This window comes from Plectropomus leopardus, chromosome 3 (genome assembly GCF_008729295.1).
Source record: "Plectropomus leopardus isolate mb chromosome 3, YSFRI_Pleo_2.0, whole genome shotgun sequence".
In the NCBI taxonomy this organism is placed as follows: Eukaryota; Metazoa; Chordata; class Actinopteri; order Perciformes; family Serranidae; genus Plectropomus; species Plectropomus leopardus.
In genome coordinates, this window is record NC_056465.1 from 22,828,080 (window position 1) to 22,853,851 (window position 25,772).

The following is a 25,772-nucleotide window of genomic DNA, read 5'->3' on the forward strand; positions in this document are numbered from 1 at the left end:
ACAGCAGGGTGTTCAGTGAGAGAGCAGAGTGGGTGAGCAAGTAGCTATAACCCAGTAAACTGTCTCCCTCAGGCAAGGGAAACATCCTCTGAATACCAAAAATGCTGCTTTTTGTAATGAATGAGGGAGGAGACAAGAGGGAGCGAGAGAGGGAGAGGAGAGCACCCTTGAATCAGATCCTCATTATTAGCCTTCCTCTCAGGGAATTGATTGAATAAAATGATCAAGATTCAAATTTGGGCTTGAAATACATTGTTTCACCATCAATATCAAAATATATGCATGGGAATGTGACACAAACTAAAAACTAGTCCATTTATATTCTGTATTTGAAAAATTTAAAAATAAATAATAACAAAAAATATATAAAATACAGTATATCATAAAAAATTATCTTTCAGTGCATTTTAATCAGTTTTGGTAACTGGTTTCCTGAGCTGCAACTATCAGTTGATCAATGACACAATAAATAGAAAATTATTTTGATCGAATAATCTTGCAAAACTATTAAATTAATGATCGATTAATTTTATAATTGATCAAGAGTTAAAAAATGTCTGATTCCATCCTAAATGTGAATATTTTCTAGTTTCTCTTCTCTATGAAAATCCACCAAATATCTTTGGGTTACGGACAAAACAAGACATTTTAGGATGTCATTTTGGGCTTTGGGAAACTGATCAACATTTCTCACCATTTCCTGGAATTTTATCCACCAAACAACGAAGTGATTTTTCAAGAAAATGTATTGACAGATTATTCAATAATGGCAACATAAGTTAGACATTTTTTAAAAGTTAACAAGCATTTATAGACTTTGGAACTCAATTTTGAAATAAGTGTAAAAGCAAAAAAAAAAAGAAAAAAGAAAAACTACGAACAAACATGCTCTTTATATGATTTTTAAAATATGATATAAAACAGCGGGCCACAAAGAGGTGGTTGATTTATCTTAGTGTTGCTGGTTAGATACTCCTCTTTGTGTCCAAATGTCAAAGTGTCCTTGAGCAAAGTCTGCAGTCAAAAATGTTTTTGATTCTTCAGCACTTCAGCACAGTTTGGCTGCCCTTGTGTGCAAGTGTGTGAGTGTGTGTGTGTGTGTGTGTGTGTGTGTGTGTGTGTGTGTGTGTGTGTGTAGGAAAATCGTAATGCGCTTTGTCCACAAAGGTGAAAAAAATAAATAAATAAATACATGCTATATATGCTATAGGTGCAGTCCATTTTATCGTTCTGCCCCAGTTTAAATTCCATCAGATTTGACAGATTGGGTTTGGCAGAGGTGAAGAGAAAATGCTGCAGTAAGCTTCAAGTTTATACCTGCTAATCTTGTTTCTGTTATGAAAAGTCAACACATTCTCCGCCACAGGAGAGAGTACTGGACAGGGCTCAGTAACACAGTTTCTCTGCTTTTACTGCTGTTTCCATTACAGCATCTCTCTTTCCTATAAAACAGCAAAAGGAAGAGACAACTGTCTGATACATTCAAAGATTTCCTTTCTTTTACAAAATAAATGCAATGGCTCATACTCTTGTCTTTGCACTCACCTGCTACAGTGTTTTGGTGTGTGAAAAAAAAGTGTGAAAAGCACACAAATCAATTTGATTGAGTGGGCCTGTTGGAACGTCACAACAATACCAGATGAATGACACAGTAGGATTTTCTACTGATTGATTGATCCAGTCTCTATTCATACAACAGCCTCACCTATCTTGCGACAAGCTGACAGGCAGAGCAGTGACCCATGGGTACAGCTCAGACCTGAGACAGGAAACGATTTATCATTCACGTTGAGCTCGCCTGGCATGGCTAACAGCCTCTGGAGACAGCGCTCAAAGGAGAGGCACAGCTCGTATGTTATCACCGAACAAGACGTGTGTTCAATAGTAGAGTTAAAGGTCCAGTGTGCAAGACTTAAATGGGAGACAATATAAAAGGTATGTTTGCTTTAGTGTATAAACACCTGAAGATAAGAATTGTTGTGTTTTTGTTACCTTGTAATGAGCAGTTTAAATCTACATAGAAAGTGGGGCCTTGTCGAACCAATATTGCTGTGTTGCAGTGCCGTTTTTCTACTGTAGCTCAAAACGGACAAACCAAACACTGGCTCAATAAAAGGCCATTTGTGTTTTCGCATCAACTATAGTGAGCCGTCCCTCCACAACTGGATTGTTGGAAATACTTTTTTTGTTAATGTGAAACTGCTCTGTTGAGTGTTTTTTCCAGATTAAGTTACCTGGTCCATTTGTTTTGGAAAGGAGGAGACCTCTGCTGACAATTCAGTTCCTGATAAAAGCCTCCTGAATGTCCTGGATCTTAAGTTATTAGATAAAAAAGGTGGAGACATTAGCAGGTGCTAGGCTAGCAGCCCATCTCTGACATGCCAAACAGCATCAAAGAAACACTGATTTGTAACATAAAACTTCTTTATTAAGTGTTTTTACTAGTTTTAATCACCTAGGTTGTTTGTTTGTTTTGGAGAGGAGGAGAACTCTGTGGATAACACAGGTCCGGGTAAAAAAAAAAAACAAAGAACACTGAAGGATTTCTAACCAGGAGATGTTTCAGCTCGTTGCAATCTGCAATCCTCAGGACCATGCAATGCCAACAGAAACCAAACATGTACAAAAGCTTTCATACACCCAAAAAAATGAGCATTCAAATCACATTTCATCAAATATTTTACGTAATAATTCCTGAGGGTCTTATTTCATGCCTACTGCCGTCAAAATAAAGTCAACAAATGTCTGTCTTTGTGCCTGAAACTGACTCACACACACACACACACACACACACACACACACACACACACACACACACACACACACACACAGACAGAACAATGCCAAACATTCACAGAAACAAACAAAAGAAACACTCGCGCATATTCTAGATAACACACACTAACAAACAACACTCTCTATTTAACACTTCTTACTAGCCTCCAATCATCAGGTCCCATTCAGGTCCCTGATTTTACATAATTGTTTTGTTTCTCGAGATAAATTATGATATATAACATAATTTGGTATAAAATTATTGTGTGCTTACATGAAGATGAATGGCCGTTATGCACGACCAGAAGTGACCAAAAACCTGCTCCTATTCATTTTGTATTGGAAGTGAGGAGAGGGAAAGAAAATTTGAAAAATACTACAGTGAAACTTTCAGTGGTAGAGAAGAGGGCCGTGGACTGTGGATGATACAAGTGACCAGTGTGGCAGGATGGACGTGAATTTGGACAATTTGGTCGCGTATCGTGGGTTTGCACAGAGAGAACGTGGCTCTTGCAGAGCACTTAATATTTTTTAAAACAAATGACCTGTGAAATTGTGTTCGGGGAGGCGAATAGAAACAGCTGCATCTCTCTGTCTTTAAGAGAAAGCCGATAGTTGTCTTTACAACCATGCAAGTAGGTTAGAGCCAAAGGAAGTGACCTGACTGCCTATTAATTAAGCAGTCACACACACACACACACACACACACACACACACACACACACAGACAGAGCCTTATCCTCTACACACTGTGACTGTCTATTACGTTTAAGTTGTTCATGGATAGAATCTCATCATATTCCCATCCATATCGAGACCGCTCAGCTGGAACTGAGCTCTGGGAGTTGCAGCTCTGTGAGGGTGCATGTTGCACAACACTGTAAAATCTATCAGACACATATACACATTTGGACATGAGGGCACACACTGACCCCATCACAGGGGTCAGTTTTGTGCAGCTATATTTCAGGACAAGCCTGGACCTTCAGATACAGTCCCACAGTCACACAGACAGAACGTCACCATGTCATAAAGTACGTCTCAAGTCTGCAACTAAAGAAAGTTGTTTACCTCCACAAACGGGTATCTAAAATAAAAACAAATGGTTAACATTCTTTCCTCATCACACATCACATGCAGTTTAAAGCCAGAGATTAATTATAGCCAGAGGCCTTTCCTTATCTTTGCTGTGTAGCAACACTCAACACTCAGCCAGACATTTATCTCAGCTTTGGTCTGCCACTTCTGATACACTGTTGTTTTAATGCACTGAGCGCTTACTTCAAGAAACATCTTTTTCAACCAAAGCATGTGTGCAACATAAAACCCTAATCACTCAACCAAGTGTAATTTTACAGCATGTTTTTTTTTTTAACTTTTGTGCTGTCCACCAATTCCTGCAGGTTAAAAAGAAAGACAGTAAGGTGGAAGGTAAGGATTTGGTACTTGGCTTTAGTCTGGTTGAGTCACAGCCACCAGAGTGAGTGGCAGCATGTTAGCAATGATTTCTACCTATTTTTAGCAGACGAAGGGCTGTTATTCTGGGGATGCCCAAACAGGCCCTGAGCAGGGGGCAGTGGGTATGCAAGTGTCTGTGGCTGTGTGTGCGTCTGTCTGTCTGTGTTTGTTTATCTAAACAGGGGGTCTCCTTACCTTCTATGGACGGGGCTTGGTCCTGGGCAGCATACAGCATATCCTTGAACGCCTGATGAGGAAATGAGAAAACGAAATCAGTGTCTGCAAACTCTGACCCATGTAACACATCATTCTGATTTGTACTTTATGTACTTTGACATGGATGTTATAGCATTCATAGATACAGGGGATTAGTATTCACATGCATGGAGTGACTGTGGAGTCATTAAAAAGATCAGTCTGTTCCACATTAGATCAAATGAGGAGAGTGTATTTACAGTTACATACACTAGCACAAGTAAAACAAGCTTACAGTACACCGTGAGGCATTACACATTTATTAGCACCATCTGCTTTTAGAGTCGCATTTAAACCCTCTAAAGCCATTTGAGAGCCATTAACTAAACTCTTGTTCTCCATATGGAGATTACAGCAACCGCCACACAGCTGTTAACATAATGAACAATGCACAAACTCTGGCATTTAAATGGTCTCATTTACTCCAAGTTATTCTAATACACAGAGACATCTAGAGCTTGCAATAGCTCACAGAGCTGAGAACATTCTGTCAAATATGGCAATACTTTGTCAATTATGGTAATTTGCCATATTTGACAGGGTGATTGCCATATACAACAACAATTTGTCCACAACCAGTTTGTGGTACTTCTTGTTTCCACCAAAGTCGCTCAGGTTCTTGAACCGGTTCTGTTCAGTTTTTTTAAAACCATGCTGCTTGTTTGGTTGTTTTTTGCTCGTTGGTTTGCTGTGCAGTGTAGTTCTAGGGACGTTTGGTAAAAAGCTATTGTTAAACCATAAACAAACTACATTACGGTCACATTGTTACCGCTACAAGGCTGTAAAGCTGTGTTCAGTGCAGCTCAACGTTATGATGTTCTGTAGTCTCATTTAGCCGCGTGTAGCAGCCGCCTTTTCTAAGACGAGTAAAAGCTTCAAAGTTTGCAAGTCAGGTATATACTGTTGTATTTTATGTAGTAGAACAAAAAGTCTATTAAGCTTGTGTTCAGCACAGACCTTATTTTAGGCATCTATAACCAAAAACTCAATCAAAAAAACAATGACTTTGTGACGGGGGAAATGGAAGTGCTGAAATGCTAATTCATTTCTGGGTTTTAGGACCCACTGCTGGGGTTCTCTGTATGACATGCCCACTGATGTCATCACAGTTTGAATTTCAGGCCAAGGGAAACTTGCTTTTCTTTTGGTTCCTGCTGGGAACCAAAGTTTCTTGTTCTGAACTAATTTATTTTTGGTCAAAATGCTCTGAACAGGTCAAAATTATGTACAGTAAACGGAAGAGAACCTGTTCCATACTGGTGGAAATTGGGTGTTAGTGCTCCGTATGCTGTATTGTCACTCTAGTTTAGTTGATCTAAAAGACTGAGGCAAATAAGGAAAGGAGATGGCCTGACTTCACATCACTTTACAATGAACAACAAAGACTGCCCAGAATTTCAAAATGAAAAATATATTACAGGTTTAATTAAATGGTTCTTTGACCAAGAGTTTAATAGACAGTGTAAATCTGTCTAATTATAAAAGCAGATTGAACAGAGAAAGAGAGACAGGCAGGCAGACTAACTGACAGATACAAGAGAAAGAGAGAGAGAAAGAGAAAGAGAGAGAGAGAGAGAGAGAGAGGTAGCTGCAGTGGTTAAATGAGGTTGTTTCTCCGCAATAAGATTGATCTTGCAGATAATGGACACTGACAGATAATTGCATGCTCGCTCATCTGAACATATCAGTGGTAATCAGAGAAAAGCCTGAAACTGAATCCTGTTTCCTGACTGTCTTTGTGACTGACCCGGCAAAATAAAAATAATAATTTATTTAACTTAATGAAGTTTTATTAAGTTCAGGTAGTAATCCACAGAATGTTAGTAAATGAAATGAGCAGCCAAATGGGAAAAATGTTGTTATCCAAATCTGACACATGAATATTTTCCATCTTAACCACTCATCATATCAAACTACTCTCTCTCTATCCATGATTCCTATATAACTTTCTGCTTTTGTAACATGACAGAGAATGAGTGGTGTGAGTAATCCTGTGTGTGGGTGGAGAAACCACTCGGAAACTGCTGTGCATTAGTAGTTGATGCTTGAGTTCCTCTGTGAGTTACATACACAATGAGACTCTGACACTGGAGTTTAATCTGTGGGGTGAACATTTTATTTGTATGTTGCATGTTGTCTCTACTTTGTCTGATGAAGATCACAGCAGACCAACTGTGCACAAACACGTCGTTGGAGCAGGGCCTGGCCCTGGCTAATCTCTGGTGAGCAAAAAGGCCCCCCTGACTAATAGGTGGGAAATAGACATTCAGATTCAGACAGGGAGGCATTGCCATGGTGATGTGGCAGTGATGGGAGAGGGGGTGGGGGGCTCCTTGGGGAGCTGGGATAAACCTGCAGGCTTGGCAGTAATCAGTGGTGAAACCTGTGGACAATAACTAAGCCAAGCCTAATGGGGCTGTCAGTTTGAATGACCATGCATTAAAATGGTGATGATGATGCATACTCACTAAACCAAACATGCTCATAACACAAGTACCAGACTTGATGGCTGACTCTGGTTGTTGTCAATTGAGTTTTCATTTAATTCTTTTTTCTAAACGAATTATATGTGCTTTTAAGATCCTCGAAAGATCTTAGGCCACCATGATCCATAACGTGAGAGAAAGAGTGTAAAAGCCAGCATTAGACAATGTAGGAAACATGATTGTTTTTTTTAATCCAAACGGAGGAGTTTATTTTGAGACATGCATCTCCCAGTTACCTAGTTTCCCCACTTGTTGCCAAATCTGTATAGAGCGGGCAATAACTCTTTTATTTTTTATTTTGTGTTGCTGTCGGCAACACAAAAACATGAAATGATCAATAGAGACGAGACAATGACAAAACATAGGCAGCCTCATAGACATGTCATGGAGCTGAGGGACTCCTCAGATGCACAGTGAGGGACATGCATGCCAGAGTGATGACAGGGAGGAAATGGAAAGCAGGGGAAGAAGTCAGAAAGGCTATTGGCCGGCTGCAGCACCAGGAAGTTGTGGGCAAAGTCCAGTCAGGGCAGGCAGGCCTTTAAGGGGGCCATCCATCCAGCCTGTGGTCAAGAGCCAGCAAGAAGGAGAGGAAGGGCCTTGTTGTTGCTGTGGTGGAGGATGGAGCAGGAAGAGTAAAGGGCAAAAGCAATGGCACAGGCATAGCAAGGGGGCTGGACAACATGGGAGGTTGTCACAGGCCCGGCAATCAGCTGGGCAGAGTTCTGGAGAACGCCACAGGCTCCTCAGCTTTCGCATCAGGGCGACGTACGACACTTTTCGCTCCCCCCACAATCTCCATCAGTGGCTGGGCACGGAGCAGGCCTGTGACCTCTGTTGGACCAACAACACCTCCCTCCAACACATTCTTGTAGGCTGCAAGACTGCACTGACACAGGGCCGGTACAGGTGGCGGTACACTCAAGTACTGAGGAAACTGGCAGAGCTGGTTGAAAGAGGGAGGCTGGAGGCGTGCCAGGACAGTTCAATGAGGAACCAACAAAGGATCCACTTCCTCAGGGAGGGAGAATCTGTAGAGTCCAACCACATGCCTACTCAAACACCTGGGGCTACATGGAAGAGCTCTGGGCAATGCAACCAGGGAGGTGGCCGAAGAGGCAGAACAAGCGAGCTTTTGGCTCTGGCTTAGGAGGCGGGACAAGGTATGAGGAGCTCGTAACTCCTGAAGTAGGTTGGCTGCAGGGAGTGTCAGGGAGACGTCCCCGTTCACTGCTCCACCACCAGGAGATGTTCTGAGATAAGGGGTGAAACATCAGTGAATGGTGGCCCCCAGCTGATGACGCTGCAGCAAACTGAACAGGCAACGGTGCTCCAACAGTGGAGGTGCAGCAGGCTTAGAGTCAAGCAGGCTTAACATCTACCTGTATAAATCAAGTGGCTGCAGCTATGTCCTATTATCAAATAGTGTTAGAATAGGGGATTCCGATGATTACAAGAGACCAGTGGGGCAGGGCGGATGCAAACTGAGGCGAATTGTTCGCGTATAGTGCGCATGCACTGTAAGAGGGCAGTGCAGTGGTGAGTCCAAAGGAGGAGGTTTCCATGGATCTTGTAGGTTCTGTTGTTTGCTTTTGGTTCAGTGGTTTCCTATGTGCTAAGGGACCAAACTGGGATATTGCTGAGAGAATGATTGCATGTAGATATGTCTTAAACAGAAGGGGTGAGGCAGGGTCTGAGCTTGTTCTACACGTACAGTTTCTGAGTTCAGTGGTTTCATAGCAGTGAAGTGATGAGTGGACGCTAAGCAAAATATTTTGAGTGCTAAATAGTCAAATTCTTCCTCTATGATGCTTGCACTTGTCATCCCCGTGCTTGCAGATATCACACAGAGTGCATTATTAGTCTGAAGAGATCTCTGGCTCAACTAGAAAGCCAGTGGGATCACTTGAATCTCTGTCTCTGTGTCTGAGTGGATCCCTGCACGTAGAAGGAGGAGTGGAGAGGATGGAGGGAGGGGGAGCAGAGGGCAGGTCTGGTCGGGGACCAGATGTCCTCCCAGTGGGGGAGGAACGATGAGGTGAGGATGGGAGGAAGGAGGAGGGGTATAGAAAGGGGGGTTCTCAGCAGTCACCATGCCATGCCTGTTGTATACATAATGTTCATATTGTTGAACATGCTGATAAATCACACGTTCGTTTCACAAAATACAGATGATGAGAGCAATGCTGTATATTTTAAGTACCGTTTCCATGACATGTGCGACAATACCAAGCTCACTGGGCAGGTTTAAACGACATCACTCCGATTAATTAGCAAACAACAAGGTTTCACCTTTGAACAAACAGCAATCACTCACTGAAATCAGACAAGCACCTGCTTTTCGTAAACATAATGTCACTTTGCTGGTTTGAATTGTAAATGCAAATCTCCACATGCACTCTCCTCCTCCTCCTCATCTAAGCTTACACGAGTGATTAGACTGCGGAGGTAAATGCATAAGTGGCCTTGTTCTCTCGCCCACACACAAACCTGCAGCTCTGGCTCTCAGTCTTCCTATATACCTCTAATCTTCAATACACATTAGTTCATCAATATACATCTGAATTCAACAGTTGCCACACCTAATTATTGACAGCACAATTCTTAAATGTTGTAATACAAGCACATTCTCGTTTGCCTGAAAAACCCATGGACATGTAGAGAAATGAACTTGAAAAGTAGACAGTAAACTCAGTTCATAAAGACGTTTTTTTTGATAAATATTTGCACCTAGTAGCTATTACATTTGAGGGCAAATCCTCTCCCTATCAGTAAACCTGCATCCCCTGCCCTTTGTCAAGTCGGCAGGACATGCACACCTCCATACCAAACAGCTGTTTAGCATATAGGTTTATAACTGCAATCCCAAAGGATGAAGCAGATACCTAATTACTCTATCGCTCAATCGTCCCGTCAATGTCTCCACGTTTAAATGAAGTGTTCATCTAACTAAAGCCGGCATTTCCTGGAACATCCACTTTGCCGCATCCTTCACATCTGCATAGAAACTGGCTGACCAATCTAAGTAGACAGCGCACAGCTTTCCACACAATAGCACACTCTAAAAAAAGGAGGAGAGTGAAAACTGGGCAGCAGGTTAATTAATCCAACTGGCACACAAAGGCAAGAATATCACGTCAAACCACAGTCAATCTGGATGTGGTCAGCTGTAATATTGAATGTACCACATAAAATGTCTTTTACTGTGTGGGTAAAAATGACCCATGTTGTTGGAATAATTTGTCAGTATGTTTATTTCATAGACAGACAGCTGTATAACAATATAACAGTTGTGTTGGCTGTCGTATCCACCACTACAAATAATGCAGAATAAATACATGAGGGACTGCCGGCTATGTATAAGGACTGAATGTTTATCTGAATTTCTCCAGGTATCTGTAATGCTCCCTAACCTGAACTGAGTCCATGGGCTGACACTGTTTCTGTTGCATCACAGCAGCATATCGAGACTTTGCATTTTTCAGAATGACATTAAAATTGATTTATTTCAAAGTCTGTTTAATCTCAGTGACCCACTTACCTAAAGTCAACTGATTTTCCTTGCTGCAGATAACTTTGTTTTTGACCTTGACTTATTTCAGGGGTTATAAAAGCCTTGAATAAGATGTCCATCATCTGTGGGTGTGAGCTCTCTCCCTGATCTCTCTCTTTCCCACCCACTCAGGAGGTAGCGGCATTTACAGAGGTCAGACAAAGACTCAAGGCAGCTGCAGTTCCACAAATACATGCAAACCCATCCTTCCTGAAAACCCTATGTATAATTCAGATATGAGGAAGAATGCAGACTGCATGGACAGCAGACCGGCCTTGTTGTTCTGCATAAATCAACAATAGCAACACATGTAAGAACAATATGTTTGTATAATCTGGGTTTTTGGGATGGTTAGAAAAGAAAAGAAAAACAAAGATCTTCCCTCCATATGAATCACGTATCAATAACAGTTGCTTTACTTTCATTTTACATCATAAGGAAATAGCAAGTACTAAATATGGACGGATAAAATCAAACTATCTTTCAGGCTAGTGGAAACCAGTTATTCCCGTAATAAAGTGATGTCATATCCTCTGATATATCAAAAAGAGATGTGCACAATTCCAGTAAGAAAAATGCAATCATCTGCAATCAACTTTTGGAAGAAAATTGCTGTATTACTTAATATTACTACAACATTAAAATGTTAATGTCAATTCAAGATGATTACATCTAATATAAATGAATAGAAACATTAGGCAGGGATGACAGAGAAAATCTATCATCCATCTCAGGTCAGTGAGTACCGAGCTGAAGACTGGAGGTGTAAAATGGCTGGTATGGCCACGCATCTGTCCCTGGGCTCACTGTGCGTCAGTCTGTACAAATACCTCACACTGGCTGTGCATGAATGTTCATAATCAGTTCAGATTAAATTCATCAGTAAAGTTGTCTTTTAAGTGTGTCTACTACACATCTGACATCTCTTTAATTTTCTTCAACTTCAATTACTGTAACTGAAGATGTTTTTATCAAACAATGATGACACCATATCACTCGCAGCCAGCTGGACTGATCCAAATGTCCGCTGTAGCAATCATCCAATTTACTAAGCAGATTCAGGGCATGTTTCCAAAATAAAACCAGTGCAGGTTGCTTCTGTTGAGTCTGGGATGCAGGCTGCTGAGGTTGAAGAGAACAGGGTCTTTGTCTATAATTCATAGAGCTAAATGGAACAGAGCAGCATGTCCTGTCACTGCATGTCTGCAATAAAGCTCTTAAAGCCAGCAAGAAGTGGGGTGTGAATATGAAATACTGCTCTCAAATACTGAACACCATCCAACAAAGACCATGTGTGCACACAAAGGTCTCTGTAAATCCACAGACATCAGAAACCAGACTGAATATCCTGTGAGATGATGTTCTGCAGGGTGATTTATGGAGATTCCTATTCAACTGTGCAAAATATGAATACCAACTATATCCTCATAAACTAAAAATAATATGTAACTGTAGTCCAAAACAAGAAATGATTAAAGAAGAATATTTGCAATTTTGCAATGATGCATAATTAGTGCGGGGGAGATTCGCTGTGCCTTCGTTTAGATTGTTGAAAATAATAAAAATTAAAGAAATGAATGAAGAATGTAAATTTAATGGACAGAATTATCAAACTAATTGACAATAAGCATCTTTTCCCCCTTTTCAAATAACACCCCTCTGTTATTTGATGAAAAACTAAATAAAAGAAATCAAGATATGAAACAAAACAATATGTTGCTGAAATCAATGGCTGATCACTATGCAAAGAAAAAGCAAAAACAAAAAACCCACAAAGAAGCTTGAGAAATTAATTATTTATAGAATTCTAATAATATTAATACTGTGTATTGTTAAAATGACAAAATTGTTGAATTAACTGTTGAAATGCATTTCATTGTTCAGTAAATTATTAATTCTGCTCATTTTTAGGTGTTAAAACTCAGCAAACAGCAATAATAAATAAAAATGAATGCTCCCGAAGGCTCTTAACACCCGCAGTCAATTTCCCCTCCATAAACAATAGGACATCCCTTATCTCTCCCGTCGTTTATTGCTCTCGGGAGCAGACTAAATTGAAACTAAAAACAAATTATTTAAAAAGCGTTTACATTCTTTCATGGTTAATGTTAAATCTTGTCTCCCACTTTCTTTTAAAAAGAGTGAATTTATGGGAGTTTCGGCTATTCCCATATTCATAATGAGTTTATTTCTAATACGAAATAAATTTCACTTTACCTCATACTGAAGGTACTGTTTCCTCCACTCTGGAGTGATGTGGGACGAAAGATGCTCCGCGAATTTCATTTTGCCGGAACAACTGTCCCCTCAAACCTCCGTTAAATCCAAGAGCGGCTGTCCCCTTCCCCGTCGACGCGACTTTTGTTATTTCAGTCAACTTGCTGGTTCAACATGCGGTGCGTCAGCCCGGCGCACTCCGCTCCTCTTCACTCCACTTCTGGATCGTCCCGGTCAGTGCACTCCGAGCAGATCCCGTCCCACATACTATTTCACGGGAGGGACGGCAATGGCAGCGGCGGGCTCTCTTTAACAGGTGGTCAGTTTGACGGAGCCGGTGAGAGTGGCTCAGTGACTTTGCTCCGTCCCTCCCTGGGCAGGTCTGGGGACATTGCGGTCCGCCATCGCGTTGAGCCACAGCGACGTGGTTGCGTCAGAGGAGCGCGCACTGGCACCGGGTGTTGGTGGGACCTCCTGTAAAAAGTTGTTGGCAGTGCGGTCAGGAAACCCCTCTCCTTCCACACAGATTACTCCTGCAATAAAAGAGAGAATAATGTTCAATTCTACAGAAGAAACACATTATCGAATACATTATTGAAGCTTACACTCCGTGTTTTGTATCCAACCAGCAAACAGTCCGAGTGTAAACTCAATTTAAGGATAACATAATGAATGCAAACATACTTTTAAAGATCACGACTGTCTGCCTTTATCTCGATGTCTCTCCTGTGTTAGCATTTCTGATTAACAATCCCATTCGAGTTATGGGCATGCAAACTTTTTGTCCTTTTCCTCCTTCTGCCCATTTCTATATATTACCTGGAGATGAGACAGTGCATAATAGGTAGGCTATTTGGATGTCTCACAGAGGCATTTGTTTGTGCTCTTGAAACGCAGAGTTTTAGGATAATAGGTTACCATTAGTCATACAATATTTCAAAAGGATCTCATTATGCTGTCCATCCTTCAAAGTTCCCTACAGCAATGGCAAATGCAATGAAAAACTTTAATGACAGTGTAGCATACCAAAGCATACCAAACAAGCTGGGCAGGCTGTCCTGAGTGTTAAAGTATAATGTATAGTTTTTATTTAGACACTGTTCTTTATTTATTAACAGGGGAGGCGTGGCGCAAAGAGGGAATTATGATTTTGGATTTGACATCCCACAAGCAGGGTTAAAAGATATGTTTCCGTTAAAAATCATCATAATAGCACCTTATTTCACAGCTAGAAACTGTGAAATATAGTTATTGATGGTGAAGAGGTGTCATGCATTGCAACCAAGTCACTCGGGAAGCTCAACGAAAAATATTTGTAGCTCCAGGTAGGGTCATGATATGTATATATTTAGAAAATAAAACAAAAAGAAGTTGCCCTCCTCCTCACGCGTTTAGGACAACTGCTCAGTGTCTCCTGTAGAAAACAATTCATCCCCATACTAACAGCAGCATCTGCTGGACAAACTGCACCACTGCATTTTACCACCAGAGCGTGTAGGCTGCTGCATATTCCCATGACAGGTGTCAATAAACAAAACAAACAAAAAAAATCCAAAATGAAATAAGTTGACTTAATTATAATATAAGATAACCTAGGGAAACAATCTTTAGCCCGAAGTTGGATAAATTGGTCTCAATATGCACAGAAAAGTAATTAAACGTAAAGTTTGCCGATTAAAGCTCAAATTCATGTCACCTACCTGGCTATGGACTGAGGCTATCACCACCTATCTCCCAGCAGCATGTAGTTAGCTAACGTTAGTGAGCTAACAAGCTAAACGTTAGCCGTACACTTTACATACGGGAAAATAGCATTCAGTGTAAATAGTTTATACTCGAAAAGATTTCAATCAACCATTTTTGACCAGTCCAAACAATCAGTCGACTCACTGTAAGCTTCTTTTGCTTATTTACTAGTTAGCTATTGGTCCAAATGTTCAATCTAGGCTTTCTGTTTTTTGGTGAACTGACAGTCAGTTAGCTTAATAAACGGAAAACGTTGTTTTCACGTGAACTGAATGTTCCCCACACCCACAATAAATAAATAAAAAACGCTCTAAAAGATTTTCTTCACGTCTATTTTGTTGTCTATTTACAAAAAAAAACATTCATACTGAAATAATCCGATCACGCCGAAGTTAGTTTCCAAATCGTAGCCTCCGACTCAGGAGCTAAAGTTAAGGAAAAGAAACTAGCATTGTTTAGAGGCCTCAGTGATCCTCGGACTTTTGCACCTTTCGATGTTGTGAAAGCATGTTAGACATTTAAGGAAAAGCCCACTTTCACACTAAAGAAAATATTTGTTACATTTGGGAAAACGCAAAAAAAAACAAAGGTGTCACTGCTTTTTTATGTGGACCAGGCCCAGATCAAAAACATTTGCACCCAGAAAAATCAAATCTGCACTAGATTATCCCAAAGAGGCTATAGAAATTAGTTAAAACACAATTTAAGAATCATGTAAAGGGAAGATTTAACTGCGTTTTTCAAAAGTAGACCACATTGGACCAGTTCCAGATAAGAAAGAAAACACTGTAGGCCTGCCTTGACAGGTCAAATCTGGACTAGAATATCCCTGAGAGGAACAAGATCACAATACAGTGTCAGATTTGTGAAAACATTTATTATTTGTAAAAATGCACAATAGAAAAGAAAAAAAAGATTCAGCTGTGTTTTTCAAAAGTATAAAAAGGTCCAGATCCAACACCACTACACTCAGACTGGACAGATCTGGATAGAAAATAAAGTGAGTAAAGCTTTCACAAATCTGTAACTGTGTTATATTAATCTTGAGCCTCTCTGGGGCAATCTAGTCCAGGCTTGATCTGCCTAGGTGTAGTCGTTTTTGATCTGAACCTGGTCTAATGTGGTAAACGTGAAAAAAGCAGTGACATTTTCCTTTTGGGAGTTTTCACAAAGAGAATAATAATTTTTTCAATGTGAAAGTGGGTTTCAGACAGTGTCGATGCCTTACCTTAAATGTCTGAGGCGCTCTCACAACAGTAAAAGGAGCAAAAAGCCGAGGATTGGTCGCCAAACATTGGGAGTTATTTTTCTCTTTACCTGCTGAATCGGGAACAACGACTCGAAAGCTAACTTCAGCGTCGTTAACGTTAACTGGTAAACTGACCGTCAGTTAGCCAAATAAACGGAAGTTGTTTTCGCGCTAACCGAATGATTACTACACCCACAATACATGACAAACACCCCCAACGATTTTATTTACATGTAGATGTTTTTTTGTACATATACATAACGAAATAAACCGTTCTGCCGAATTATTATTTCTCACCAAAGGAGCACCAACAGGGATGCAACCGGAACCTTTCTTGTTGGCATCAAGTTTGGCCGGTGCATTTACTTGACAGTACCAGAGACGGACCAACTGTGGAAACAAATCCGACTGTCATGGATTCTTAACGATAACGGATTAAAAAACAAAATCGGCGCTTAAATACGTAAAAATTTTATTTAAGGCAGCTACCGTCTGTTCGTCTTTAACGATTTTCATACGGATTTACGGCGCACGTCGTGTCTGGCGATACACTAACGTTATAAACAACAATAACAATGGCTTCTGGGTCGCCGTCATCCTCTCCGGACACTGCGACGGGCTCAGGTACAGACCCAGCCCGGCCCGACACAGGGGAGCCCCTCGGTGGAGCCGGCTCGGACTCGGACTCGGACCTGGGTTTGGGTAAGTTTGACTGCAGCGCCATGGAGATGGGGGACCGGCTGGAGGGAGAAGAGCTGGAGCGGGAGTTTGAGTCTGCAGCCGATCGCGTCCGAGACCTGGTCCAGACGGCCAGCAGGGACCAACTGCTGTACCTGTACGCACGCTACAAACAGGTGAGGGTCGGACTGAATGTCTCTGTGGTCGTGTAGGCCAAATTTAACCCCTCGAATACTGGCACCAAGTGGCTTTACATTAGAGCTACAGACATTAAATCCCCCACATCCGTCAGTCATCACTGATTATTGACAGATGCAGTTGGCGGGCTCTGATTCCTCTCTGTTGTCAACTGATTTAGGTAGATCTAAATGATACTGGATCAGCTGAATAACCCACTTGTTTTGTTTCGGTTTCAGGCCAAGGTGGGAAAGTGCAATACACAAAAGCCTGGCTTCTTTGACTTTGAAGGACAGAGAAAATGGTATGTATCTTCTAAATATAGTTTAAATATATGTTTAAACGTTACAGGCATGCATGTCACCCCTGATAGAAGTTGTGGGTGTGTGAGAGAGACAGAGACAGACAGAGCGCTAGCATTCCTATACACATTGCACATGAGTTAACGTGCACCTGCTAGGGTTGCAGCCATATTATGGTTGTAGTGATAGTGTAAGCATGAAAGAGGGAGAGAGAAAGAGGGGGTGACATGCAGTAAAAGGCCAAGGCCAGAATCAAACCTGCAGCCAAGGCAAGGTTACAGCCTTTGTACATGGGGCGCCCGCTCGATCACTGAGCCGCCAGGTCCCCCTAAGGGTCATTCTGACTGAGAAAAAGAATAATTATGTAATACTGTGATACTGTGATGTTTACAGTGAAAATGTTATATAGTTGCAACCTTGGCAACTGCTTGCTTTAAAAAAATGAAATATGATTGGTGGTGTTTTTTTAAACTGTTTTAAATTAAACCAGGCCTAAAACCAGTCCCCCCTCAACATATATACAGACACATACAAACACCCCCCAAAAACACCTGAAACAGAATTTATTTATAATACATTATAAAATATCAAGTAACATGTTCTTAAAATCTGTTTATGTTTCAGTGACAGCTCATATTTAAGTTTCTTGACTGTTAAATCCTGTTACTTTTGTGTTTCTGGGTTGAACAGTAGCCCACCTGGTAAAGCAGGTGTCCCATTTATAAAGGTGCTGTCCTTGACTCATCAGCTTACCCACAGCCTTTTGCTGCATGTCAGTCCCTTTCTGTCTCTCTCCCTTTCGCACTATATCTAGCCTATCAAGTAAAGGCATTAAAAGCCCAATAAAAGGGTATTTTTGTGGGGTTTTTTGTTTTAACCCACAGAGACTTTGTAATATGGTACCACTCATGGTACAAACAGAAATGCACAAACACAATGTCACTTTATCGCATTCATGGTTCCCTTACAGGCAAGCCTGGAAGCAGCTTGGAGACATGGACGCAGAACAGGCAATGCAGGAGTACATTTCCTGTGTCAATGTGTTAGACCCTGAAGGCTGCACAAAGGTAATAAGAACCATCTCTAAGAAGTCCATAGCTATCTTGATTATAATCATATCATTATTATATCATTATTATTGTTATTATTATTATTATTGGACTATTATGCTATGCAACTCTGTATTATTCTGAATCCTAATATGTTGGAATCAGAAGGACAGGAACAGAGAGGTTTCAGAAAACTGAAGTAAATGATGTAACCATCACAGATGGTGAACCAGTTGCAGACTTGGTGAAATAAAGACATATCTTGTTTACAGCACTCATTTTGTCCTGCTTACAAATCAGTGCCAGTGGAGTTTGTCACCTGTAAGGATACTGAAATGAAGGTCAATATCATCAAAATAGAGAAAAGCTCCTACTACAGTTTAGTAAATTCTACACTGCCCTCCGGATAACATTTTGCAAAATGGCAAATCCCACACACCTTCATGTTCATTAAAATGAGCCCTTAGAGGTGTTTCAAATAACCATAACTATCTGACTCAGCTCGGTTCCACAGAAAGCTAAAAAGACTGACAAAGAAACATCCAATGTCATTGTTGCTCCTCTAAGATGCAGTACAGCTTTGTTGCCAGTAGAGGTCAGTGTCACTGTGTCATTTTGTCCCTGGCCTTTCAGTGGCTTTTTATTCTGTACATGTAGCATGAAAAATGCATGAGAAGGTTATGTTGTCTTCCTCAATAGCTGACATTTTGGTATATGAATAATGCAGGAAGCTGTCAAAGTGTGGCCGCTGAGATGTGCCTGTGTGTATGGCGACATATGAGTGGACTGTTTACATCTCCACACGCTCCTGTGTCACATCATGCAACTGTGTCAGGAGAGTTTTGTTGCCATGGATAGGCTGTCCTTTGGGGCAGCAGCAGAGGCAGTTAGTTACAACAACAAATTTGTACTCTGCTTAGTAAAAAGAGCAAAGTTTTACTGTTATTGGAATATGAAGTTGTTCTTCGTGATCCAAGTGAAAATGAATGTAAACATTAAACTAGGTAGACTGAAGTAGTTTTGCTTTGTCTACACATTGAGGATTTTACGTGAATTTTTTTTTTTTTCTGAAACTGAGATGGTTGCTATTAGACCAACAATTGTTTTCTGATTTTAGTCTGCATTGTTTTAGATTAAGACTGGACCATTCTGTTGGGGGGAATTTTCAAAATTAAAAAAACAACATTTGATGGGCTCAACTTCATATTGATTTGATATGAGATTAAATTTCTTACTATAAAGAAAATGAGAAATAAACCGTTGTGCCCTGTTCCTGTATATGTCTAGTTTGTGAGGCTACAGCTTTTATGTCTGTGATAATAAATATCTATATTATCTATATATCTTTTAACTAATTGTGTATTGGTTCTAAGACAATCAAAACATTATAATACGTACAAAGCCGAACAGTTAAAATGTACACTGTCCATAAATGACAGAAAAAAAGAGAATGAAAGAACAGAAAAATGGGGAGATCCTCATCATGACTGACGTAGCAGAGCTCCACCTTCTCAAAAGTTTCTTCCTCTAAAACTAGGGGTTGGCAGATTATCAGCCTGGCCAATTATTGGGACTGATATTTAGCATTTTGATGATTATCTGTATCTTTTTTTTTTTTTTTTTTTTTTTTTTAATGATTGCCAATAAAATTAATCAATTAAAAAGTGCAAGTGCAAAAGTGTCAGCATGTGAGGAACTTTTACTTTGTAAAGCCTCAGAGAGCTTTTTTTATTTATTACTTTTTTATTTTATACTTTTCACTTGACTTTATAACAAAGGGGCTGCGAACTTGATGTATATAATGTTGAATGTTTAAGTTTTGATTAAACATTTGCTGAAGGCATTTAAACAAGGGTTTGTGTTGGAGTTTGTTTTATTCCAAATTCTGACTATTGAGAGAGAGTTTCATTTTTATTGTAAATGCATAATGGTTCCAAATATCAGTTATCGGTCTCATTAACTACTAATAATCGGTATTGTGCTATGTTGCCATAGCTTGTGTGGTATTGCTAACATGGAAAGTTTAACCCAGAGGAAAGGACATTTCAAAATAAGATATCTTCATTGTCCAGCTATTTCTCCTAAACATAGCTTATCTTAGTATAGTATTAATATGAGATTTTGACCATTTTCTCATACTTCTTAAACTCAACTCCTGAGAAATAAGCCTTTATCTTGTCTTAGCCTGATCCCAATTCAATATCTTAAAATGCCTTTTCCTCTCCCTCTTCTTTATCTGAAATAATCAGCTCTTGTGATAGACAGAACCAGAAGAAAACTTAAACAAGTCTCAACTCTGTGTATTTTATCTGCCCTCAGAGGTGGGAAACCTCTGAGAAGCCTATGAGCACAGCAGAAACACTCCTGCTGATTTATTCTTTAGCTCCTTATTTCTCATAAGTGGGGACAGAGTGTGAATTCCCTCTACGAGTGTAGCATACTCTCCAAACGGGGATGGATTCACAGTCACATAATGCTTTACAAGCACAGCCTCAGAGAGTTGGAAGTAGGTTGTTTTCATTTGTTTTTTTGCATGAACTGAAAAGCCAAAGAATGTGTGCCTTAAGAGACCTGTTACGTGTCCTGTGTGACCTACTGCACTGTTCTTTTCATTTTCTGCTTGTCCTCTGGTTCCTCCCTCACCTCTTCCTTGCTGCATGTTTTCCACTTTCCTCTTGTTCTCCACCTTTATGCTACCTGCTTTTCCTCTATTAATCTTCCCCTCTTCACTCTTTTCATACCCCACCCCCTTCTTTCCTCTCCGCCCATATTTATGTCCCTTTAATAGCGTCACTGTCAACCAAATGCCCAATCCTGACACGTTCTTTTCTCTTCGGCCCTGCTGCGGGGCAATACACGCTGACTCTGCCCTCACATCTGCACAATGCCAGCAGAGAGGCCGGCAGACAGGCCAGCAAATGCACAAATGCCCCCCTGAAAAGAGGCTGATTGTATTAGTGTTAACAAAGCGCCACAGCATGGCAGTTGCTATTCTTGTGGAAGCACAGTCAAATAGTGTAAGTAGGAGTGCATAGACAAGAGAAGCAGGAGAGGGAATAATGGGCAGAATTTGACCTCTGTCCTGCCTCAATTGTTGAGCAGACACTGGCTTTATATTACATTACACTGCAGAGGAGCAGGGCCAGTGCATCAGCGAATATTCTGAGTTTCTGAAGTGAATTAGGTTGTCCCCAAAAGTGCACGCACAGTTGTTTTGCTTCGCTTGTCATGTTCTCCCCCCACTCTCGCTATTTTCTGAAATCAGATTTGTGTGGGTTCTTTTGTTAGTCAACGTTGGTCAGTGAAGAATAGGCCGGGTAATAAAGTCTTGGCTGAACTGAATGTAAAACACAGAAGATTAACAAGAGTCACAAATTAAGGCGCTATATATTTTATATTGATCTTGTGCATATTGTTGGACGTTTATTGCCTATGAGGTCATGTCTGAAGCCACAGAGGCTTGTTTCAAAACTGCACATTTTGAACTTGATCTGTATCATGCATTAGCTTTGCAAAGGCTTTAGGTTAAAAGCTATAGGTTCAGTGAATAGAAGAACATGACCCTTTTGTACTGCACTGAGCACACAAAACAATGAGGTCAGTGCCTCTCTCCATATAGGACAGCAACACAGGCTGCAGAACTAAGCCAAACTAGACTAGGTCAGAGTATCACACTAGCTATCATTGAACAAGCAGTAAGTTTATTAAAAGTGATCGACATGTCATATTTTAGTTTTTATTGTGTCTAAGGTGGATGTTGTTCATTAATGTGTGACTGTCTCGTATCTGACAGGAAAGACGGGGAGAAACGAGAAGAACAGGCTTTGGAGGAGCAGCAGTCAGCTCTCTATACCAGGAAGAGATGATCAGGTATCAGAATTTGAACACACACAAACACACACACACACACACACACATCAGCAACTACAGTTGCTCTGATACTAGTATCAGAAATCCCTCTGATACTGCCTAAAACGCTGGATCTGGTCTTTGCACAGATGCAATGAAAGTTCATTTTGTAACAAACTTAAAACCTCTGAGGACGTTGATGTTGTATACAACATCAAAGTACACTATTTTACTATTTGTAGAATATCTTCGCAACACTGCAGTGTAGAAACGTTCTCTAAACTGCCTCCGCTTTGTTACTGTTGTAGCTTTCCAACAAGCGCTTCAGTGTGATCAAATTTCTTTCGGAGGCTTTGTAATCCAGTGTAGCGCTGAGTTGAGTTTGTCAACAAATTAAAGGCTGTGTTGCTGACTGCGTCACAGCACTGATCTCAGGACAGGTGTAATGGAATAACATGGCATTCAACCTCTTCTAGCATCAGTAAATCAGAGCTGAAGATATACGATATAAGTCTATTTGGTTGTTTGACACAGAAATGAGTTAGTAGTATACAGCTGCAAAATTTCTTTTTTTAGTCAGTGGATCGGCACAATCAGATTGGTACTCACATCCATTAATACGCAAGTTCAGGTATCGCAGTCAGTATCAGGAAGGAAAGCATGGTATCTGAACAGCTATAATAATTAATTGGGGAAGCATCCCGTAGGGTTTCACAGGCACACATTGTGAATTGTTGGCTCAATACATGGCTCATACACTTGTTATTTAACTCTGAGTTCTTACAGGTTGTGTTTTCAGAGGCCAAAGCATCTAAATGCAATTTCCCAGATCTTGATAGTGCTGGAACAGACTCAGCTTTCCCCCCAGTTGTGAATCACTACTTATTTAATGCTTAGGTCAACTCGATCCGAGTCTGGCTTTGTTAACCACTGGTCTTGATGCTGTATTTGATTCTATTCAACAGACCGTAACTGCAGTCAGGGCCTGGAGACGTCATACAGTTCTGATTTATGTTAATGAAATATATTCTCCATTTACTTCTGCCTGGCAGACTTACTCAAGCTTAAAAACCTCATCTTCATTTCAATGAAAAAAGAGCTCTTTTGGAGATGAAAATGAGATGTGTGAATCCTGCAGGTTTTCCTCCTAAATGGCTGTATGTGATTAGTATGCACGGTCTTGGGAAGAGGCGGCCAGAGTCTCCCCTTTTTAATTACTTTACGATTCAGGGGGTACTTCTGGGGGGGGGGGGGGTGATGAAGACGTGCAGAGGGAGGCAGGTACAGCAGGTTTCCCAGAACGATGCTCCCCTTGGTGATTTCCAGTAGCAACGATGCCCCGAGGGGGAATCCAGCATGGAGAAAGTCATTAACATGGCACGTACACACACTTATGCACTCGTGTGCACACACAAACATACACTCGCCGCTATATGTCGACGCAATTGCATGCGAATCCATGCATAACCTGCCGGAACTGTCACACTCACTGCTCTGCTGCATTTCAATTTCCTCTCTCTCTCTCTCTCTCTCTCTCTCACACACACACACACACACACACACACACACACACACACACACACTCCATATTAAACAGCTAAGCACCTGTTAACCAGACAGAGTTAATTGCATTGCTCACCTCGATCTGTGTGTGTGTGTGTGTGTGTGTGTGGTGTGTGTGTGTGTGTGTGTGTGTGTGTGTGTGTGTGTGTATCGACAAAAGCGGGATTGATTAGCAATATCCCTGGGCTACTGAGCTGATCAGTGTGTGATTGAAGAGGCTTTGAATGCTACATTTGTAATTCTCACAGCCGCCTTGAAAAAGGACTCCCATAAACACTGGAGGCTTTGTTGTCCGGACACTTTGCTGGAAGCCGCTGCCGAATTATTTTTGAGTTCTCATTGTTTCTTGTACTTCGGTGGAGCTCAGCCATGTTGGGAGCGTCGACTGGGGTCCTATAGGGGATGTGATGACAGCTTGTGTAGGGCTCTGTGTGTGTGTGTGTGTGTGTGTGTGTGTGTGTGTGTGTGTGTGTGTGTGTGTGTGTGTGTGTGTGTGTGTGTGTGTGTGTGTGTGTGTGATGGATGGCGTGGCCATGGTGTTGATCAGTGAGGCTCAGGCCAGGTAGATGAGTGTTCTCCACCACTGTGGCCAGTTTAGCCTGATGGATGAAGGACATATCTGCCAGTACACCAGTCCGGACACACACGTGAGCACACAACACACACACAGATGTACAGAAACACACACAAAACCCTTGGTACCCTCAGCTTATGTGATGACAGAGTAGCCTATGACCTCCCACACACCATATAAAACAGCTACACACATGTTAACCAGACAGAGATAATTGCATTGCTCACCTCGATCTGTGTGTGTGTGTGTGTGTGTGTGTGTGTGTGTGTGTGTGTGTGTGTTTCTCACTGTGGTGTGGACTGAATACAGGTGTTGGTTGTATGTGTGTGTACATTCACATGTGAGCTTATTGTGCATATTATATAACCTCACACTACATTAGATGTGTGCTTGTGCTTTATATGTGTGAGGACATGTCATGTGCCCGTCAGGCCAGCCCTGTCCGACCATCGACGAAAGACTGATGAGCTGGCCTATTGATTAGTTGCCGGGGAGACGGATGGCGGCCACACATCAGGGACACTTGGGGTCACCATGGCCATCAGGAAGGAAGTGGGTGTGGCCCAGTGTGGAGACTCATGAATAAACATAGCAGTGGTAATCAGGAGTATGTAAATGAATGTGCTCATACATAACCCAGCAGTGATAAAAGTGTAATGAGTTATTCATAATTCATCATGGGCTGATGAGGGGATGGCAGGAAGAGGGAGGGGAGGAACGAGAGAGCCGGGAGAGATAAAGCGTGTAGATGAAAAGCTGAAGAAAGGGAAGTACAGAGGTTCATTAAAGAACAAACGGCAGACAAAACTTTGTTTGTGTAATCTCAGAGTCAACAATAAAGAGTGCTGATTATGAGTCAGAATGGTTTAAGTACTCTGGGGGAAGTTTGAAGTTGTAGTTGATCTGGCTGTTTGTGGAGAGAAGGCGGATGTTAGAGGGTAGCGGGTCGCAGTGGGACAGAAAAACTACGCTAGAGTTCTTTGATTCAGTTATTCTTTGTATCATACTGATACACAGCCTATCGAGCCTATTAAGCACTTAAACATCACAGATTACTTGCTAGTGATGCTGACAGATGTTTTTTGTTCAGATTTGAGTTGCATGTTTCTGCAAGTAGGATTGATAACCAAATTTTAGTATAAAGACTTTTGGAAATCCTCAGAAAAAACATTTCAGTGGTTGCGAGTATGGTTGCAACTTATGGTTATTTTTTTTATCATGGATTAATCTGCTATTTATTTTCAAAATGTCAAAAAATTGTGAAAATGTTCATAACAACTTCCCAAAGCCCAAAAACATGTCATCAGATTGCTTTTTTTGTCCAACCAATTGTCCATAACCTAAAATCTCTTAATTTACCGTCATAAATAACAACGAAAAGCAGCAAATTCTCACATTTAAGAAGCTAAAACCAACAAATGTTTGAATGTTTTGCTTTAATACATGACTGAAAGAATGAATGGGTTATCAAAATAGTTGGAGATTAATTTACTTTTGACTGACAAATTGATAAATTGACTAATCATTGCAGCTCTGGTTGTGAGGTTGGCCTTTAGCCAGACATGCTTGCAGAGGACGGGCTGTGAAAGTAACTCAACATCTAAATATAACAGACTTTAAACCACATATCCTCAAAACAAAGCTAAACAACATCCTCAGTCTTAACGGGGGTCCGCGGTGTCTCCTGTGTGACTGAGGCCAGGTGTGTGCGCTGTGGGATTTGTGAGGCCCAGTGCAGTGCAGCAGGCAGGCATCAGAGACAGGAACTGGGGGATTTGGCCTTGGGGATGACTGACTTACTGCGTGGGAGTGGTTAAGCGGCTGGTATGCAGGGTTTCTGT

General features: G+C 41.1%; 2 protein-coding genes across 5 annotated transcripts in view; one reads left to right on the plus strand and one right to left on the minus strand.

Annotated features, from left to right (window-relative positions):
* The window catches only part of xpr1a (xenotropic and polytropic retrovirus receptor 1a), a 95,645-nt gene extending 79,791 nt beyond the window's left edge, over positions 1-15,854 (minus strand). For 3 of the 4 annotated variants that reach the window (XM_042483775.1, XM_042483776.1, XM_042483773.1), the window contains exons 1-3: positions 14,445-14,557; positions 12,745-13,277; positions 4,429-4,480 (exon numbers count right to left, since the gene is read on the minus strand). In XM_042483775.1, the coding sequence (XP_042339709.1) occupies positions 4,429-4,480; positions 12,745-12,813 (121 nt within the window). In that variant the 5' untranslated portion in view covers positions 12,814-13,277; positions 14,445-14,557. Of the gene's footprint in view, positions 1-4,428; positions 4,481-12,744; positions 13,278-14,444; positions 14,558-15,718 lie in introns of those variants that run through there. The other variant, XM_042483774.1, reaches the window with a different exon arrangement.
* A 275-nt stretch (positions 15,855-16,129) lies between these two features.
* The window catches only part of acbd6 (acyl-CoA binding domain containing 6), a 42,217-nt gene continuing 32,574 nt past the window's right edge, over positions 16,130-25,772 (plus strand). Inside the window, exons 1-4 of the mRNA XM_042481019.1 lie at positions 16,130-16,593; positions 16,834-16,898; positions 17,867-17,963; positions 21,739-21,815. Coding sequence (XP_042336953.1) covers positions 16,315-16,593; positions 16,834-16,898; positions 17,867-17,963; positions 21,739-21,815 — 518 coding nt within the window. The 5' untranslated portion in view covers positions 16,130-16,314. The remainder of the gene's footprint in view (positions 16,594-16,833; positions 16,899-17,866; positions 17,964-21,738; positions 21,816-25,772) is intronic.